This window comes from Melozone crissalis, unplaced genomic scaffold (genome assembly GCF_028551555.1).
Source record: "Melozone crissalis strain CALT ecotype California unplaced genomic scaffold, PUWL_Pcris_2 ptg000048l_1, whole genome shotgun sequence".
NCBI lineage: Eukaryota > Metazoa > Chordata > Aves > Passeriformes > Passerellidae > Melozone > Melozone crissalis.
In genome coordinates, this window is record NW_026535826.1 from 70,468 (window position 1) to 91,051 (window position 20,584).

The 20,584-nt window shown below is 52.4% G+C and overlaps 1 protein-coding gene across 1 annotated transcript; it reads left to right on the forward strand.

The window, feature by feature from the left end:
• Positions 1-198: 198 nt before the first annotated feature.
• On the forward strand, positions 199-17,702 carry PIP4K2B (phosphatidylinositol-5-phosphate 4-kinase type 2 beta). Its single transcript, XM_054286471.1, has 10 exons — positions 199-386; positions 7,925-8,022; positions 9,203-9,299; positions 11,767-11,919; positions 12,711-12,857; positions 13,231-13,269; positions 14,415-14,528; positions 15,290-15,548; positions 16,037-16,140; positions 16,948-17,702. The coding sequence occupies exons 1-10, from the start codon at positions 207-209 to the stop codon at positions 17,026-17,028; spliced, it is 1,272 nt and encodes a 423-aa protein (XP_054142446.1). The 5' UTR covers positions 199-206; the 3' UTR covers positions 17,029-17,702.
• The last annotated feature ends 2,882 nt before the right edge of the window (positions 17,703-20,584 follow it).

Sequence of the window (20,584 nt, forward strand, 5' to 3'; positions counted from 1 at the left end):
GGGGGGGGGGGGGGGGGGGGCAAGGACCGAACCACCGTGGCAGCGGCGGGGGGGGGCGGGGGCAGAGCCGGCGAGGAGAAAGCTTAAGGGGCCGGGGCTGACGGGGCCGGGCGGTACCACTGCGGGAGGGGGGGCGAGCCGGGCCGGGCGGAACCATGCGGAGGCGCTGGTAGGGGGGCGCGGGGAGGGGGTCGGTCGGGTCCGCCATGGCCGCGAACTGCGCGGGGGCCGCGGGGACGGCGGCGGGAGCCGTCGCCGCCGTGGGCTCGGCCCTGAGCGCCAGCAAGACCAAGACCAAGAAGAAACACTTCGTGTGCCAGAAGGTGAAGCTGTTCCGGGCCTCGGAGCCGCTGCTCAGCGTCCTTATGTGGGGGGCGAACCACACGGTGAGAGCGAGCGGCGCGGCCCCCCAGCCCACCCCAAACCCCCGCCCCTCAGAGCACCCCGGGAGCGGGGCCTCGCCCTCTCATCCCCCTTAGCAATGCTCGACTCCCTCAGATCCGACCCTTCCCCGCTCCCCCTCGGTCTGGGCCTTTTCCCTCTCAACCCCGCTGAATCCCAGCCTGCCTTCCCTTTGCATCCCAGCCCTGATCCAGCCCTCTTTGGGCTCTATGGTCCCTTTTTGCTGGCTCTGTGTCTCCAGGCGGTTTGGGGATCCCCAGGTCGGGGTGTCCCTGCCAGGCACGTCCCTGTGTCCCCACCCCGACACCTTTTCCACACCCATTTTCTCGGACTGGGCAGGGGGACTGATACCTTTTTGTGTGATGTTGCTGTGGCACAGTCTCCCCTCTGGCACTGGGGTGGATGCGAATTTGGCACCCACAGCCCTGTCCCCCTGCTCCAACCCCCGGGTGTCCACCAGGACTGTCCCTATGGCTGTCCCAGTGAGGGATTCCCCTGTGTCACAGCCCAGAGAACATTGGACAATGTGTCTCCCGTCTCCGTCCCCCAAAATGAGGGGTTTGGCCCGCGTTTGTCCCCTTTGATTGCAGGACTCGGGCCATGCGTGTCCTCTTGGCCTCAGTTCCTCTGGGACCGAGTTGTGAGAGGATCCCTTGGGAATGTCTGTGATGGCTCAGTTCTGATCCACCTCCTTTGGGAATTCCTAAGACCATCCCTGTCTTTTCTCTGGAAACTTCTCCCGGGTTTATGATGGCAGGCACGAGGATTGATCTTCGGATGTGGCTGCTGGGTGCCGTTCTTGGCCAAAGAAGCCAGAAGCCTCATCCCTTCCTCAATTAATCCACTTTTAGGGCTCAGACACACCTATTTCTCCAGTGGATTAGTGAATGTTTCCTAGAGAGTGAAAGGATTCAGGCTCTTTTTTTTCCCCAAAACACATAACACATCAAGAATTAAAAAAAAAAAAGTCCTCCTGGCCTGCCTGGCTGGAGTGAAAGCTTCCAAATGTGGTTCAGCACCGTGCTGGCTTTGAGGCAAAGGATGTTGCAAGTGCTCCCAGCCTTGCCCAGGAAGCAGGATAATGACTTTAATCGGCCTTTGATCAGTGGTGCCATTAGCAGCCCTGAAGAAATGGAAATTGTGGGATTTTTCCGAGTTTAATTTGTGGCCTCGTTGTGACGGTTTACTTGCTGGTAATTGGCCTTTTGCGGGGGGCTGGGGGTGTGTTTTTCTTTGTTGTAGCTGTCTGGGCAGTAGGAGCCTGGCAGGAATTTGAGGCCCCGGATAAGGACAGAGTAACTTTGGGAGCATTTGTCTGTGAGATATTTGGGCAAAGGGAGGAAGGCAAGCTGACACTAAGCTGGTAATGAGATTATATCGGATGTGTATTAGGAAGAAATTGCTGCCAGGAAGGAGCTGAGGGGCTGGGAAAGGGGGTGAGAAAAGTTCAGCTGTGACCTCCTGACCTTTGGGAAGGCGTTTAGGATTTCCCAGTAAATCCCTCCACCTCTCTGCCACATTGGGGTGAGAGTTTGGTGGCAGCTGTGGATGGGAGATGATTCAAGTGCCTTGCTTAGGTGGGAATTGGAATTAGGTGCCTCCAGCTAAGGGGTTTGGAATACCTTTTCGGGAATACCTTTAAGCTTTGTTGGAAATCCTTGAATTTGTTTAATATTTGGCTGCTTTGGACAAGGAGGGATGGGTGAGTGAGGAGACTGTAGGCTGTGTCCGTGGAGTTCTGCCCTGGGATCCTTGCAGTGGGAGGAGGGGAAAACAGTTCTCAGCACAAGCCCGGGGCTGTGCCAGGAGGATCCTGTCAGAATTGTTTGGATATGGGGTGAACTTTTTCACAGAGAAATCAAACAAACAACCATTTTGTGCAATGTGCTGCAGAAATCCCCGTGGGCCCTTCTCCCAGTCTGGAAGAGCCTTAAAGAGGCTGCTGAGCACAGGCAGGGCTGGCTCTGGAGAGGATCCAGGAGTACCCCAAGAGCAGGAGCTGCCTTCTGGAATACCACTTTGGAGCGTTTCAGTAACCGTGTCCTGGTGGTCCCAGCCAGGGGTGGGATTGGGGTGGGGCTGCTGTGAGCAGGGCCAGACAGGAGTAGTATGATGCAAACAATTTGAATTTTGGACCAGAAAACCACGGAGGGGAGGGGAGAACTTGTGTAAAAGTGGAGCCACCATGGCTCAGCCTCGATTTCTGAGTTTTCTGTTAGACCCTTAATCCAGCAGATGTGGGGATGGTTCCTGGGGAAGCTTCTCCTGCTGTTGTCATGGCACTGGGAGAGGAGCTGCAGCTCCTGGGGGTAGGGTCTGTGTGTGGTGCTCCAGGTGTGTTTTCCATGCCCTGGATGGATCCATGTGCACAGGATGGGAAAGTTGGGACGGTTCTGGAAGGGAGCAGCCACCTCCCAGCCAGAGAGATGAACAGAGTGTTGTGTGATGCTCTGGGAACCATGGAAACAGTTGTAAGGTGCTGCTGATGAAAGGCTCTGGGATCCCAGGGAGGGGATTGAGGATCTGTGTCTGTAGGGATGGAAGGCTCTGGGATCCCAAAGAGGTGTTTGGGATCTGTGTCTGTAGGGCTGCCAGTTCCTAAGCTGCAAAAGATTCCAGTGGCTCTGGCAGGGGAAAGGCACAAACGTCCTGTTCTTGTGGGAACAGGGAGATCTGTTGGCTGCATGGATCTTGCTCGAGGCAGCTCCAGAGGCTCTAGTTCCTGGCTGGAGCAGCAGCCATCTCCCAGGCCCTCAGGAGCACTGCCAGCAGGAGCAGAGCTTGTTAGTATTCCAGGGAAACAGCAGTGCTGGGAGTGGAGCATGGCGCTCCCTGCTTTGCAGCCTTGCCTTCTGTGCTGCCAGAGCAGCATCTGCCACATATCAAACACTCAGATCCCAGAAATTGCTCCTGGCATGGTGGGAACAGCCTGGATCTCTCCCTTCCCAGCCTAGCTCTAATTGACCTCTGGAAAGAGCAGCATATGGCCAGGGCTGTGCCAGCCCCTGGAATGACCGAGGGCCTGGCTGCCAACTGCTCATTCAGGAGCCCTTTCCTGTTCAAATCCCCATTGCAGGAGCCCTTTCCTGTTCAAATCCCCATTCCAGGAGCCCTTTTCCTTTTTGGGGGACAAAGGAGGATTTTCCTGGGCGGTTCAGTGAGGAGAACAGGGCTCATTTCTGCTGACTGCCATGACCATGGGTTGGTTGTTGAATTTTCCCATTTCTCAGCTTTTTTGGACCAAGGGATGCATCAGCTCTGCCCACCTGTGAGAGAACTGGGAGCATGGATGCTTCCCAGTGACCCTGAGGCTGACAGGACTGGGGACAGGAGAGTGGCACTGCCTGATCCCTGTCATGCAGCCAGGAATCCTTTCCAGCAGCTTTCCAAGTACTTTTTTTTCAGGAATACATGGGTTTGCTCTCACCAGGGGATGCTTTTTTTTTTCCCATCTTAAAGCATCCTGGTGTCCCCAGAGGAATTATTGACTGCAAGATTCACTCTTCCCTCGCTTTGCACAGGGGGTTGTTAGCATGGATACTGATTAATCATGCTCTAATTCATGGAAAACAGGGTTTTTTTTGCTCTGTGCTAAGCAGCAGTGAAGTTTTGCCACAGCTGTGGGTTTGTCTCCATGCTAAAGTGATTTTCCCATGTGTCTTTCACCTCCTTCCACAGTCCATAATAAAGTTTAACTAATACTTACCGAGATGCCTAATAGGAAAGCTTTGAGGGGAACAAAGTATCTTTATTTTCCTGAGCAAATTCCTGTTGCTGAGAATCCCTGAGAGTGGGCTCACACACTCCATCAGCTGCATCTTGTTAGTAAACAAATCGCATTTTCCCATCAATTTACTAATGCTAATTGCCACTTTGAGGCTACAGTCAGGTTTTGAAACAAAATTATGCCTGTCCTGTTCCTCCCAACAGCTGTCCCTGAATGACACAGAATATTGATGTGGCTTTTATTGGGAAAGGAATTGGCTTTGGTGGTGAAGAGAAATCTTCAGCCTAGAATCCTGAGTGGTACTGCTGGGCCACAAAGTGAAGTGGGTTTAAGAGCAGATCAGAACCCATTCTGTCCACACTTTGGGGACCTGTGATGTGGTAGAGGTGTGGCACAGCCTGCTGCTCCTGCGCCTTGCAGTGTCTGTGATGCCCAATACAGCCTGTCAGGGTCCATATATGTTTGTGGTGCTGCTGCATCTCTGCCCTCTGTCCCTGTCTCCTCCAGAACCACACCCAGCATCTCCCTGGTACCCACAGCCCCAGAGATCCTGCTCCAGGCAGAGTTCCTCCTCTTTTTGGCCACAGATCCCTGGGAATGTGCTCCCCAGGAGCTGAGCACCTCCCTGCCATGCACCTTGCTGTGACCTTGCCTCCTGGAGCATAAATACCCCGGGACACACACTCACACACACTCTGCTATATATAATTTGCTGCTCCACGCCTCTCCCTGGGGAGAAGGTGAGAGAGCAAACATGTGCCTGGTGTTTGTCACGTTGCTCCCTCCAGGAGGCTGCTCAGATTCCCCCAGGAGGAGCCTGAGGAGAGGATCCCTCTGGAGAGGTGATAGGTGCTGCTGGCCAGGCTTTCCTTTGGGAAGGACTCCTGGTGTTTCAGGATTTGGCTGGATAATCCTTGGGAAGGGGGCTGGATGCTGAGGCTTGTGCTGTGAGAAGGGAGGGGTTGGGATATCCCTTTCCCGAGGTGTGTGGGGGCTTTTTGTTCCTCTCCCTTGGGAAAGTGTCAGGCATGGGTGTTGCTGTGGGAGCACACAGTGCTGAAACAACAAAAAATTTAAATTTAAAAAACCTGATGGAGCAACAAAACTAAACTAAATAAATCTGTGTTTTCTTCCAGACTGGTGCCAGGAGCAGAGGCCCAGTGACCACTGGCCCAGAGCTAACATGGGGGAGGGTAGGTGGGGAGTGCTGGGTCTAAAAATGAGCAGTCCAGCCCTTCATCCACATCTTGGTGCCCAGCACACCCCCCTTCCTTTTCCCTGTCTCCTCCAAAGCCAGATCCCAAAGCATCCAGCCAGCTCTGCTGGAAAGGGGGAAAGGCTTCCACAGGGAGGATTTTTTGGGCTCTTTTATCTTGTGAGGAGTGATGGCACCTCTGAAACGATTCAGAGCTATCCTGGTGCACCATTTCTGCCACTCAGGAGCCTCGCAACAGGTCCCACACTCGCTTTGAGGTTTGTGCCGTTGCAGAAACGAGGGCACCCAGCGAGGCCTCAGGACATTTGTGTCGGAATTGCTGCCAGCGAGGAGGCAGCCTCCAAATCGCTGTTCCCTCTCAGCCGTCAGCACCCTTCCTCCGCTCGGCAAGGAACTGATAATGGCTTGTTTGTGCCTTCCCCACGGCGGGAAGAGGGCTGGGAGCAGGCTGGGATGGGAGCAGGCCTGTGGCAGGAGCTGTCAGGCTTCCCCTCCTGGCAGACAGCAATAATTAGTGGCTGGAGGCAGCGCCTCTGTCTCAGTGCAGAATGAGTTGTTTTCTCCTCTCCCCGAGGGGAAATCTCTGCGTGGGACTCTGATGCAGTTCCCTGCAGTGGCTGCGAGCTGGGAGATCCCTTCCTCACCTGGAGTCTGTTCCCTTTTCCCTCCCCTCTGGCTCAGGGGTTGGCTCCGTGCAGGATTGAGCCAAACCCGGGGAGGCGTCGGGCTCTCCCTGCTCGGGGATGCTGCCGGTGGGGGATATGTGCCATTATTTATTCATTCATTCGTCTGTGCAGCCTTTTCCATACATCCCACAGGGTTTGTGGCAGTGCTGTGATGCCTTGGGCTGGATACCTAGAACAGAGGCTAGACAGAGTTGGAGAATAAAGTAGGTATTTATTGAAGGCTTTTACAGATACACCTTGGGCAGTGCAGAGGCTACACCTGAGATGGATGACAGTCAGGAGTTTTTTTGGATATCAGGGGTTAATTGTCCAATTACAGCTTCAGGTAATGAAGTCACAGTCCCCCAGTTTGCTCTCCCCCTCTCCCATTAATTCCTGTTCATACTTTTCAGGCCTGAGGCTGTGATGGTGGCTTTGGTTCTCAGGCCTGGAAGGATTGTTTTATCTGATCAAACTGTGATGAGAGCTTACACTCTGTATGGAGTTCAGAATCATACCCCAATCTAGCACAGGATCTGAAAAATATAAAAGCTAAACCTTAAGGCATCAGCTGTGTGCTACAGAGCAGGGCTCTGCAGAGCTGCAGCTCCGCTCCCTCCAGGAGCCGCGGCTGCTTCGCTTCCCGCTTCTGTCTGTTGTGTGGGATGGCTGGCTCTGAAAATAGCCACCTTCCCTCCTGTCACTGGGATGTCTCTTTCTTCCCAGTCTGACGTGTGTTAAATCTGGTCTGGATTTTCGTGGTAACGATGGAGAAAGGGCGGGATAAATATGGGCTGCATGGAATTGGCTCATGGCACGTCCCCGGGGCTGAACCCTGCAGAGCCCAGCAGGGATGTGGCAGCACTTTGGGCAGTGCTGTGTGTCCTGCTGCACGCAGGGAGCAAGGAATCCCAGAGCTGGATCCTTTTCCTGAGCCTGGCCCCTGCTCCCAGCCAGCAGGGAAGTTTTCCAGCAGCTTTCCCAGTGTGCTGGGAGTCACTTGACCTGCTGGAGGTTTTGGTGCTGGGAACAGCCCCCAGAGCTGACTTGGAGCCAACCCCCGCTGGTGTCAGCGTTGTCCACCTCCCTCTCCTGCACTACCTGCTTGGCACAGCAGTCATGGGAACAGAGCTGGAATGGAATTGTTTCCTGAATCCAGGCTGTTAACAGGAGTTCAGTGAGATGGGGCTGTGGGGAGTCCCTGGGGGAGGTGACACTAGGCCATCTTCAGAAAAGGCAGCTCAGAAACTTCTTGATTCTGGCATAGTCTTCCCAGTGACTGGAGCAGGGCAGCCAGACACAGTCCAGAGGTGGATCTTTATTATTATTATGTTGTTATTATTATTATTATTAATGCTGGCACTACTGGGTGCTGCAGTATGAGCCTCCCTGTACAATAGTAGCTGAGCATTCATTCTTCTGCTACCCCGTGTTCCTGTGGCTGCCACACATGACTAAGGAGCAAAAACAATCTAGTGAGTGACTCATCCCTCCAGAGAAGGTGGGATGGGAGCAACAGGAGACAGCCAGCATGGAAACAGCATCCACGGGGAGCTGTGCTGGGCTGCAGCAAAGGCTTTGGTCATCCTGGTTTGTAGCAGGAATAATTAAAATTGGAACATTTTCTCAGTGAGGTGGTTAAGTTAAAACATGAAATCTGGTTCTTGGCCTGTGGGTTTGTCTGGGTTCTCAGCTGTGTCTTGGATGGTCAGTGGAGGGGGAAAGGTGGTCTCAGGAGGATTGACCGTGTTGTGGAACGAGGTGCTGCTGTGGCCTGTCACCACAGTGTTCCCCAGCTGTTTCTGTCTGATGGGTCATAGTGCCCCAAACCCATCCCCTGAGGTGTTGGACATCCCTGCAGGTCCCCTGGGCAGTGGGACCTGGGTTTGAGTCTCCCTTTCCTCTCTCTTGCAGATCAATGAGCTCAGCAATGTTCCCGTCCCCGTCATGTTAATGCCCGATGACTTCAAAGCCTACAGTAAGATTAAGGTGGACAATCATCTATTCAACAAGTAAGTAGGAGCTTCCCAACCTCTCTGTGGTCAGAGCTCTGTGCTGTGAGGCAAACTGGCCTCGGGGAGGCCTTCTGGGTTGTTCCCAGCTCTACGGCCAGGAGGATCCATGCCCTGTACCCTGCCCAGACCCTGGACAGGCCATGGTGTGGTCAGTCTGTCACTGAGATACTCTGTGGTGGTTGGTTTGCATCCTTTGAGGGATTAAACTGTTCACAGGAGGCAGCTCTGTAGCTGTGCTGTGCTCATGGAGTCTCTCTGGAGTTGCCCCTGTCTCCTTTTCCCAAAAAATCCATTTTTGGAAGCTTTTTTGAAGTCGTGGTTGTGGCTGGTGCTCAGAGCTGTGTTCTCTCTCTATCCCTGCTCTGCAGGGCTGCAGTGTTCCCTGATTAATCCTTCGTTTTCCCCAAGCTTCACAGGGATCAGCTTTGCAGAGTGGGAGGTGATTGGGAAGTTTGTCTCTCCTGGCACGTCCAACATGCAGGATCTGCTGTCTCCCTTCTCCTCCAGAGAAGATCTGAGCTCTCCACCTGTCACTGCCTGGGTTTCTCATTGAGAAGGAGCTGCCAAATTCTCCCACTGTGTCCAAGCAGGACCAAACTCTGCTTCTCTCCCTGTGCAGGTTCAGGGCTGTGGGAGGAGCAGATGCAGCTCCCTCAGTGACAGGGAATGCTGTCATTGTCCCCTGTCTGTGCCTGGGGGCAGCAGAGCCAGGCTGGAGCTGATCCCCCCACTCCTGGGTGCTGCGGCTGAGCTGCTCTCTGGGGCCTTGACCCTTCTGGTGCTGTGGTGGGAGCTGAAGCCAGCCCCTCTGCTCCTGCAGCTCTGCCTAGTGTGCCGGGACAGTGTGTGCGGGGACAGCTCTGTGACAGTGGTGACAGCATGTACAGGGACAGCTGTGTGCCAGTGTGCCAAAGCCACCGAGGAGGGCACAAGCAGGATGGCTCCCTCAGAGTTGCCTGTGGCAGGGTTGCCCTGGCAGCCACACGAGCTCCACACTCCCATCCCATCCCTGTTAGCCAGGATCCTGCAGAGTTCCCTGGGAGAGATGGGTTTTGTGGACATCCAAAGCAAGGAGCTGCCCTGCCGAGGGCAAGGCTGGGGTATCCTGGGGGGCTGGCAGGGAGGGGGAGCCAGCGTGGCATTGGGTGGCACTACTGACATCTCTGCCCTGCCCTAGGGAGAACCTGCCCAGCCGCTTCAAATTCAAGGAGTATTGTCCCCTGGTGTTCCGGAACCTCCGGGAGAGATTTGGGATCGATGACCAGGACTACCAGGTACCCTATCTTCTCTTCTAGGACAAAGCAGCCATCCTGGCAGAGAAACCATGCTGCATATGTTGCTGCCAGCAGCTTTTCTGGGTTTATAATTGGTGTTTGAGTGGCTCCACCAGAACCACAGCAGTGCAGTGCATCTTGCTGTGCCAAGCACAGGGCAGTAGGAGGAGATGGTGATCCCTGCTCCCAAGGCATGAAATGGGGGCACAGGTGGCTGTGGACCAGCAGGAGGTGGAGAATAACAATGATCCAGCCTGGAATAGCTGCAAGGAAAATGAGTCTGTAGTGTTTGTACAGATTCAGATGAATCTGCTGCTCTCAATCAAGTGTGTGTTGTTGAATTGGGTGTATCAAGGTGACTCGTGCTTTGGGATCCATCCCCTAATGCCAGAGGGGCTGATTTTCTTGGAGAGGAGTCTGCTGTTAACACTGCTGGGCTCAGCTCTTAGGACTCTGGGGATGTCACAACTCTGGCTGCTGCAGCAGGGCCACCCTTCCTCAGCCAGCTCTGAGCCCTGAGCACAAGGAGCTGAGCAGAGGCAGCTCAGGGTTGGGAGATCACCCGGAGCAGGGCCAGGGAGGCCAGCCCTGGGCAGCAGGGGCAGCTCAGGGCTGGGAGATCACACGGCGCAGGGCCAGCGGGGCAGTGGTGGCCACGTAGCCCTGAGCAGGCTGGGTGTCAGGGAGCTGGAGTGTCCCCAGCAAGTGGTGACAGAGCGGGAACAGTGCCAGGGGCATCCCCTGGAACACTGACTGCAGAGGCACGTGGGGGAGTGCTGCAGCCTCCCTGTTCCCTCCACATGCTCCCTGCCTGGTGGAGAGAGCAGCTGGAGCAGGGCTGGTCCCACACTGCCTCCCCCTGTGCACGTGTCACAGCCCTTTGTGATGACACCCTCCCCAGATGTGACCCACACTCTCTGTAGTTCATCATTTACACTCCCCGTCTTGTTCTGAGGAATTGCTTACCCCATCTCTGGGCTGCTTTGGCTTTTTTGAAAGTGTTTTCTGTTCAGCTGGGACAGAAAATGTTAATTGAGCTAAATTCAGGTGGGTAAAGTGTGATGGTTCGAGTGGGAACAGAGCCAGGAGGCTGAACTTAACACCCCAACTGTGGGAAAAGTGGGAGTGACAGGAAGGGAGCTGAAGGCTGTGAGTTTGGTAATGCTCTGTGTGGTCACGATTTCTGCTTCCCAGCTCCAGAAGAAAAGCTCTGTGGTTTTGACATGAGGGCTGATTAAACTGCCTGGCACAGACCCCTTTGCAAATGTCAGCAAGCAGCAAAGGGGATTTTTCTGTTTGCCTTTATTTTCCTGATGCTCTCTAAAGCTGTTGGCAGCAGCAGAGTTTTTCCCCTGCTTCATTAAAGTTTTACAAGCTTTAAATGCTTCATTCTGAAAGGAAACCTCTAGGCTCACTTGCAGCATGACGTGGTAAATCTCTCTCTCGGAGCAGGCTCTGCTGCAGGCTCCCTCTGCTGCCAGAGCTGAGCAAGGGGGACACGGCAGTGCCACTGCCACCTAAAAAAACTAAATAATCCAGCCTGAAACACAATGTCCAGCGCAGAAATGCTGGAAAACTTAAGGACCAGTGTTGGTGCTGCTGTGTTTCATAGCCCTCCCCAACAGGAAATGCTGATGAGCGGTTGCTGGTTGATAAAATGACTTGTGGGCAGGTGGAGAGGACAGACAGGGGACAGGTGACAGTTCGAGGTGTGAGCAGCAGTGACTGGGGCTGAGGGAGAAGCTCGCAGCAGGCCCTGCTACCTGGGGAGAGGCATTAGAACAAAGAGCTGGTGTTGTGACTCAGGGAATTGATCCCTGCTCTGCTGTTTTCCTGGGATTTTCCAGCCCTGCTGCACTGTCTGGTTGCTATGGGTGGAGACAGGGATCTAAAGGCAGATGCTGCTGGTTGTCAGAAGAACAACCAAGCTATTTATACTCATCTTGTATGTCCAGGAGTAAGAATAGCAGAGCCTGAGGGTGGCTTTTGATGCAGGATGACCTGTGAAGAATCCCCAAACACTGAGGTTTTGGCCAGACTAAGCTGCTTTTTGAGGGGAATTTCAGTTTGTTTTGGTCTGGTTTTCCTTAAGCCTTAGGAATATCCTGACTGTTCTTAAATCCCTGAGAGGAAATGCTGAGAGCTCTTGGCCTATGTATCCTACACCTGTAAAAAACCTTCTGTAAAAAACACCTTCCAAAAACACACCCCAGGTGTTGGAGTAAAACCTGCCAGCAAATCAGAGGGCCATCTGGAAGCCCTAAAAATACGTCCAGACTTTTAAACAATTGGATTTTACCCTCAGCAGCACCAAATCTGGAGTTCACAGCCAGAGTGGATGGTTGAGCTGGTCCTGTGGGGCTGGCCCCGCTTCCCAGAGCTGCTCAGGGGTTCCTGTGGGGCTGACCCTGCTGCTGAGGGAGGTGACAGCTCCTGGCACCATCCCCACACCATGTCTGTCCCCCAGAACTCGGTGACACGCAGCGCCCCGGTGAACAGCGACAGCCAGGGCCGCTGCGGCGCGCGCTTCCTCACCACCTACGACAGGAGGTTTGTCATCAAGGCCGTGTCCAGCGAGGACGTGGCAGAGATGCACAACATCCTCAAGAAGTACCACCAGGTACGGTGAGTCTGGAGCCCCCCGTGCGCACCTGGGGATCTGCTCGGGGTCCGAAGCTTGGATTCACAGCTGGCAGAGCTTGAATGCAGGTTTTGTGGGAAAAATGGTCTTTAGGGTCTGAGGGACAAAAGTCTGAGGGACAACCCAGCAGCTGTTTGTGGTGCTGAGCCCCTTCCCAGCTCATCCTGGCCCTTGTGTCAATAAATTATAGATCCCTGGTAGATCAGAGCTGCAAACAGGCTCCTCATTTGTTGCCTCAGACCTTCCAGAGAGGCTGGAGGGAAGTGGGGTCACAGTGGGACAGCTTGAAATGTCCTGGTCCAGGTGCTGGTTTCCAGCCCATCTGCTCTGCAGGGGTTCCGAGCAGGGGGTGTTTAACAGGCCCTGAGTTCCAGGCACAGCGAGGTAACCACGAGAAGTGAAGCCGGGCAGTGCCAGTGCACACCTGCCTGTCACAGCAGGCTGGACACACACAGGATCACAGGATCCCAGGATTGGGAGGAGCCTTGGAGATCTCCCAGCTCCATACACAGAGTCACAGAATCCCAGGATTGAGAAATGCCTTAGAGATGTCCCAGCTCCCTGCCATGGGCAGGCTGGCACTCCCTGGAGCAGCTTGCTCAGGGAATGGGATTCTCACATCCTCACTCCTTTCCTGGAGACCCCAGGAGCTGTTCCAATCCTGCTTTCCTTTCCCATGGGTGCCTTGGCTGCAGCACCTCAGTGAGTTTGTGTCCTGTCAGAGCTGGGCTTTGTGTGACAGAGCTCTGTCCTTCCCTGCTGTCCCCCAGTTCATTGTGGAGTGCCATGGGAACACACTGCTGCCCCAGTTCCTGGGCATGTACCGGCTCACCGTGGACGGCGTGGAGACCTACATGGTGGTCACCAGAAACGTCTTCAGCCACAGGCTGACCGTGCACAGGAAGTACGACCTGAAGGTGAGGCCCTGGGGGGCTGGGGTGAGGCCTTATCCAGCCTGACCTACAGCAGAGGCCAGGCAGAGTTACAGAATGGAGAAGGAATTCTTTTGTCTCCCTGCTCTGTGAAGAGAGCTTACCATCCCATAATATGGAGCACAGACCCACACACTAAAGCATAACAAAATCTGAAAAATATAAAAACTAAAACCTGAGGTATCAGAACTCTGGGGGTTGGACTTGGAACTCGCCTTGTCAGGGTTCCAGGCTTTGGGGTCTGCTCAGGGGATCAGGTCTAAGGGGGGCTGTGCATGGAGGTTCAATGTTGGTCCATTGAGAGTGTGACCCAGAGTGCAGTAATGATATTTTCTTTTTTTTTTTTTTTCTTTATTAGGGCTCAACAGTATCCAGGGAAGCAAGTGATAAAGAGAAGGTATGGAGGCATCCCTGGCCAGCCTTTCCTTTCTCCTGGTGCTTGGAAGCAGACAGATCCAACTGAGTTCCCTTTTCCATTTCCTTTTCCTGGGGTATTGAGCAGGGGAGGTTCCTCAGGCCCTGAGTTCCCCCTGTCTCTGTCCCCCCTTTCAGGCTGGGAGGGAGCTGGCTCTGCCTGCTCTACTGTGTTCTGGTGGCACTACCAGGGCTGGGGGACAGTCCCAGCAGAACCAACCCCCACCTGAGGGCAGTGCTGTCCCTGAGGAAGGGTTTCCTCACAGCACCCTAGCTACCAACCCCAGGCAGGTCAGGGGTAGATCTTCCACCAGAAGATTTATAAACTAGATCCTTGGCACATTCCTAAAACTGGCTTGAGTGGGGGAATTTAGGGCTAAGCTTCCTTCCCCTGCAGGACTTCTATGCTGCTGCCTTGTAATCCCTGTGGAAATCCCAGCAGTGCCCCGTGCTGGTCCATGTTCTGCAGGTAGGATTTTCAGGGTTGGAGTCTGCTCCAGCCTGCCCTAAAAGATGCCAGCCAGCAGCCAAGGAACTCCCATTTGCCCTAAACCCCCTGATAACTCCTTGACCCATGCAGTTGGGTGGTTCATGTGAGCTCACAGAGACACCCCACCCTCCTGTGTCACTAAAGAATTGAAACCCTGAGGCACTAAGGGGCTCTAAGTTCTCCCACATGCCCAGAATCCTTAGGGCCTGCTGCAGGCAGATCCTTCAAAAAACCATGGCTTGAATGCTTTCCTCAAATCTTTAGGAAGAGAAAATTTGTTTGGTTTTTTTTTTCCCCCCAAGCCTTCACCGCTTTCCCCCTGCAGCCAGAAACCAAGAAAGTGAATTTATTTCATGAATTTCATTTCAATTCCGGGAGCTGCTTGGACCATCCCTGGCCCAGCTATGCAGTTTTTGAAGCTGACTTGCTCCACGTCTCCCTCGAGCTTCCCTGTAGGTCCAGCTGAGCCCACAGATTCCCTGACACTTCCTGTGCTCTGCCTGATGCCCTTTCCATCCTCAGTGGACTTGGGGCACCCTAAAAGCCCAGACTGAGCAAGGGCTTTTGCAGCCACACCTATGTGCCAGCCCTCCCCTGGCAGCGGGCTGGGGAATTTCACCTCAGGCTTTTTGTTGCAGGCCAAGGACCTCCCAACCTTCAAGGACAACGACTTCTTGAATGAGGGTCAGAAGCTGCATGTTGGAGAAGACAGTAAAAAGAACTTCCTTGAGAAGCTGAAGCGGGATGTGGAGGTAATTTCCTGGGGGACAGCTCTGCTCTGTCTCCCCTCACTCCCTGAGCTTCAGAAAAGTCTATCTAGCAAGATGTTAGGAAGTTCTAAGATTAATAATGGAGCTCTGTGCATTGTGTTGGAAGGCTTACAAGCAGGTATTGTATTCAAAATAAGCAGGCATTATTTAACCAAAGGTATGTGTGCTTATAGTGGTTGGATAGAACTACTGTCAATGTGCTTTTGCTTTGTGTGATTGGTCAAAAAACTTTTAAAGTAAGTTTTTACATTGAGTTCTTCATCTACTACCAAAAATGTGAACTGCTGGCATCTTCCCATTGTCATAACCATGTAATGAAACTGATGCTGGAAAATACAACAGCTTGAGAGGCGTTCCACAGCAGTTCCACCCCATTTGTGATTTGTACAGACCCCCAGCCAACAGTACACAACAACCGGTGGAACAAGTGAAGATAAGAATTATTTACCATTCTTTTCTCTAATCTTCTGGCAGCCTTTCCCCAGAAAGGCCTGGGAAAGTTGTCTGCTACTCTCTGTGGCCAGAGAGCTGCTGCCACGTGTATCGTCACTGCTGGCTCAGGGCTGCAGAGTGACTCCTCCTGCACCAGCCTTGTCCTGCTGAGGGCGGGGGGCCTGTGCAGCTCCTCTGGAGTCTCAGGAGAGTTTAGCTCTCAATGCCAGCCCTAGGGAGGCACTGCAGGGTAGGGCTGAGCCTCCCCCACCCCGTGTGGGTGTCAGCTCTCACTGCTGCCTCTCTCCCAGTTTTTAGCCCAGCTGAAGATCATGGATTACAGTCTGCTGGTAGGCATCCACGATGTGGACCGGGCCGAACAGGAGGAGATGGAGGTGGAGGAGCGGGCAGAGGATGAGGAGTGTGAGAATGATGGGCTGGGGGGGAACCCCATCTCCTCCTATGGGACCCCCCCCGACAGCCCCGGCAACCTCCTCAACTACCCCCGGTTCTTCGGACCCGGGGAGTTCGACCCCTCCGTGGATGTGTATGCCATGAAGAGCCACGACAGTGAGTGTGGGGAGCTGGGGAGGGCAAAGAAGGTGTGATGGAGCTGTGGAAGGTAGAGAGGATGTGAATGAACTATGGAGGAAGGATGGAGGGCAGGGAGGGTTGAGAGAACTGTGGAGGAAGGATGGAGGGCAGGGAAAGGGGAGGTGTCCCAGGCTAAGTGAGGTGGTTCAGTCCTGGCAGCCAGGGTGACACCCCTGAGGCCATTCCTGTGTCCTGGCAGCCACCCTGAGCTTTCCAGCTGGCCTTGGGAAAAGCCCAGCCTAGCAGGACAAGGAATCAGCTCATTGCTGAGGTTGGAAAAGACCTTTAAGGTGGAGTCCAGGAGACAGGAGGACTGTCCCTGCTTTGCTGGGCAGTCCCTTGTGTTGGCTGGAAGGGGGTGTTTTTGGAGGAGGGGGATGAAGCTGGATGTGCCCAGGGGTTTTTTTGGAGGAGGGGGTGCAGTTGACTGTTCCCAGGGGACTGAGCCCCTGCCGTGCCCCCAGGTGCCCCCAGGAAGGAGGTTTATTTCATGGCCATCATCGACATCCTCACACCCTACGACACCAAGAAGAAAGCTGCACACGCTGCCAAGACAGTGAAACATGGGGTGAGCCTGGCCCAGGGGGACTCTTGGATCTGGGGCTTCTGCTCTGCAGCATCTCCTGGGGTGGAAGGTGTCCCCAGCACTGATCTTCCTGCCAGGGTGGGAATTCTCCAGCCCCGGGGTTAACACTTCCCTCCATATCGCCTCAGGGTTAGGTTTTCCCTCTGCTTGATTGGGGTAATTTGTATTTTCATCCCAATTTGGGAGGTGCTGGAGGGATGGACTGCATGAAGGGTGACACCCCTGGGTCACCTCTGTGTCCTGGCAGTCCCCCTGGGCTCCCAGCAGGGCTTGGGAAAGCCCAGGCTAGCAGGACATGGAATCAGGGCGTTGCTGAGGTTGGAATTATCTTTAAGGAGGAGTCCAGCCCAGCCAGCACCCCGGGGAGTTTGTGTGGAATGCTGGAATGTGCTGGGGTGGAGGGGACCCATCACAGACTCCAAATCCCACCCTGGCAGCCCTGAGGCCAGACCATTCCCTGGGGAGCTGTTCCAGTGCTCAGACCCCCTCTGTCTGAAAAACCTTTTTCCTGAAATCTTTCCTCACCCTCCCTGACTCAGCTCTGGGAGCTCTCATGCTCCTAAACCTGTGAGCCATGAAGGTTCACAGTGCCCTGACCGGACATGCAGCTGGAGGCGAAGTCATTTTCCTTGGAGAAAATGGTCCTCCCTCCAGACCTGCTGGGTTTTCCCTTAGCCGTGGGTCCTCCCCCACAGAGGGGCTGTGCAGCTGCCCCCTCCCTACCCCTCTGACCCTTTCCTGACCCCTCCTTGACCCCCCGCTACCTTCTGACCCGCTGTCTCTCTGCAGGCCGGGGCAGAGATCTCCACGGTGAACCCGGAGCAGTACTCGAAGCGCTTCAACGAGTTCATCTCCAGCATCCTGACATAGGGGCACATCCTGCTGCAGGGCTGCAGGCAGGCCTGGGGGCTGCTCCTGCAGCCTGAGACAGCACAGACACTGCAGCAGCACCGGGGCACACCTGTGGCACCATGTGGGGCACGTGTGGCACCATGTGACAAAACCCATTCTCATCCTTGCTGCGCCCGCTGCACCTCTGGGTTTGGCGTTCCAGAAGTGCCCAGATCTCAGATTTGAGGGCTTTTCCAAACAAGCCAAGTGCATTGTTCCAGCACTGCTCTTTCTGCCCAGTGACGTTTTTTCCTCTCTGCTGAGGGGCTGGGACACGTGTGGCACTGTCCCCAAGGGGTCACATTCAGCAGTGCCTGACTCACAAACCACTCCTTGTTTTTTGTGTTGTTGTTGTTGTTGTTTTGTTGGACTGGCTTGGCCAGAAAAAGAAAAAAAAAAAAAAAAAACCTTTATTTCCCTCTCAGTAGGAATTGGAAGGAAAATAGCTCACCATTTCAAGGATGGAAAATATAACCGATAAAAAGGAGGAGTCGCTAAACTTTAGGTAAATTCAGACTTTATATTTTTTTGGTTAATTTAAGTAACGAAAAAGAAAAGGAAAAAAAAAAAAAAACACTTTTTTGTAACTGCACTTGATTTACAAGAAAGGTGAGGGAAATGAACATCTACCAAAGATGATGTCTGAAAAAAAAGGTATAACTCCTGAAAGCTAAAAACAGGTAGAGAACTGAGAGAGGCATTGACCAACCTCAGCTCATTATGTGCTCGGACTTGGGGTGATTTTAATTGGCCAGCTCTGAAGATTTTCTTAAAAGAAGAGGAAAAAAAAATATTTTAAAAAAGGCATTTTTGTACCTGTAGATCCAGGCTAAGATTTTGGGCCACTTCCTCAGCCAGGAATGGCTCTGAGGTCACCATCACAATCCTGCCAGTGTTAATTAGCTAACTAATTATTCAGTCTTCCTTCCCCACTTCACCTGCAACAGGTACTTGAATCTGTGTCCTGACAGAGGTTGCTGGGTTGGTTTTTTTGTGTTTTATTTTTAAAAAATGTGACTTGCACAGAAGGAATTGGCCTGGCTGCCAGGGGGGAGTGCTGGAGGCTAGGCTCATCCTGCTCCCAACCCCCTGAGTGACCCTCCAGGAGTGGAAATGGTTGAACTCTCACACCAGATTTCTTTTCCAGCCCCCCCTGAAGGATTTTGGGACTGATTGGAGTGACTGAAATCGTCCTGTTTGTCTCCTTTAACCCTTTCACAGCCAAGCTCGGCAGCCTCGCTGTGGGTTTCGTTAGCTCTGCTGCACAACAAAACTTTTGGTTCTTTGTTTTGGGATTTGTTGTTTGGATTTTTAATTTTAATTTCCTTTCTCTTTTTAAGCAGGATTTAGAGTCTCGAACAAACCTCTTTGCAGTTGAAACATGTTGCTTAATCTGCCTTGGAACTGTTTTTCACACATGCCTTTGTTTGGGGAATAAGCTGTTGGGAGTGTCTGTCCTGTGCTGTAACAGTTCTTGCTGTGTGGAATTTTGGTCCTTTTTGAGACATAACTGGTGCTCATCACACCCTGGTAATTCCCCTAAATTAACCCTGCCTCTGGCTGGATTCTGAATGTGGGGTTTGGGGGAATTTTTTGGTTTTTATTTCCTCATCACCCCCTCCCCATTTCCCCTCCTGATGTGAATCCCCCCACAGGTCTCACCTTGGGAGGGGCTGAAATTAAAGCCCCTGAGGGTGCACTGTAAATAGAATTTTGGAGAAATGAAAAATTAGAGGTCCTGATGGGATTTGAGGATTTTTGGTCCTTCCCTTTGGCGTGGCACAAATTTCTGCTGCCCCTTTGGTGTGGGAGGCTGGAGGGGTTTTAAGCTGTGGAGCTGGAAAAGCCACGACCCAAATGCAGCTAAAAAATACTTTAAAAGAAAAGAAAAAAAGGGGAGGACTTGGAGGGCATCATCAGCTTCATTTTGTGGGCATTATATTGGTTGCTTCTCTCTTAATAAGCACTTAAGTTAACTGCTAATTAGGAATTAAACACCAATCACTTTTTATTCCTGACAGTTAAAAAAAAAAAAACTGCATTGAATCTGCAACTTTGACCTGGTAAGTTTGCCCTTCTCCTTTTGGGGAGAGTAGCTTGGAAGTTGTTTTATCTTGAAATCATCTATTAAAAAAAAAAAAAAAAAACAAACATAAATAAATAAAGAGGAGAAAAAGGGGAGAGGAAGAGAGCAGGAGGTGGGTGAACACCACAGAGCAAACCCAGAGAAAGGGGAGTGAAGATGGCAAAAAAATCTCCTTTTTTGAATTCCAGAATAATGAATAAGGAATCCAATCAAAAACCAGGGAATTCCTGCAGAAATCCTTACAGAGTTCTGAGAAAAATTGAGAGCAGGAAATAATTTCTTACTTCAAACTCCTGCTGGGATTAAATTTGGCTGTTCCAGGTGAATGTGGGGGTGTCCCACAAAGATTCTGCCCCTTCTGTCCAGTTGCCATATTGTATATTAAAGTGATTAAATGCAATTTTCTCACCTAATGATGTATTACCCAGGTATGTAACTTCGTTTAACAGAAGCATTTTTGTATATTGTTTACATTTGCAGAAGTAGCATTACCTTAAAAATGCTAAATTTTGTTTCTAGACAGTATTTTTTATTACCAGAACAAGAAGTGAAGCTGCAAATATTTTGATTTGTTTTTAAAAGGGACTTTTTCTTTCTGTTTGTTTCGTTTTCTTTTTGCTTTGCTTTGTTTTGTTGGGTTTTTCTTTTTCTTTTAAATCTTTTTAGGTCACTTTTTTAACTCAAGTATTTAAAAAACAAAAAAAAAAAAAGGAAAACCCAGCCCTTTCAGTTCTGGTTTTACAACTGCTTGTGCTAGTTTGTTGTCTGTTTTTGGTGTGGATTTAATTCTAGTTTTTGCTGAATGTAGATGTCCCTATCCTTAGCATGAACCCTGCAGAACACATTTAACTGACAGGATTTGCAGCATAATTCAGGATTTTTTTTGGCCAAAATAAAGCAAAATTTGGTCGAGTGGAGCTCCAAATAATCAGTGAGCAGCATCTCCCCCTCTGCAGTGCCTGAGGCAGGAGGAGCTGCAGGATCCACATTCCTAAGGGATTTAAAACCCCCAAAATATGCTTTGAATTGGGAATTCCCATCTTCCCTGCTGGGACAGCCACGAAATCAGAGTGGGAGACGGGGGACGGGAGGCAGAGCCAGCTGTGCTCCAGGAGTGCAGTAAATGCACTGCAGAGCTGCTGGGCTGGGAACTGGGAGTTCCAGGGGCTCCCCAGGGCTGGGATTTGGGGAACAGCCCCAGGAGCTGTGGGAGCCTTCCCTTGGTCCCTCCTCATCCCTGCCTGGCCCGGGCTCCATCCTGAGCCACAATCATGGAATTAATTGGGAATTTACCCCATGGGGATGGAGTTCATCCTGTGGGGATAAAATTTACCCCACTGGAGACAGAAGTCATCCCATGGGGACCGAATTAACCATGTGGGGTTGGAATTCACCATGTGGGGATGGAATTCCTTCTGTGGGGATGGAATTGATCCTGTGGGGACAGAA

Bases quoted from the DNA above. Each gene is read 5' to 3' on its own strand.
- PIP4K2B (XM_054286471.1), top strand. From the start codon at position 207: ATGGCCGCGAACTGCGCGGGGGCCGCGGGGACGGCGGCGGGAGCCGTC. The intron at 13,270-14,414 runs GTATGGAGGCAT...TTTTTGTTGCAG, and splicing joins AAGCAAGTGATAAAGAGAAG to GCCAAGGACCTCCCAACCTT. The intron at 14,529-15,289 runs GTAATTTCCTGG...CCTCTCTCCCAG, and splicing joins AGCTGAAGCGGGATGTGGAG to TTTTTAGCCCAGCTGAAGAT.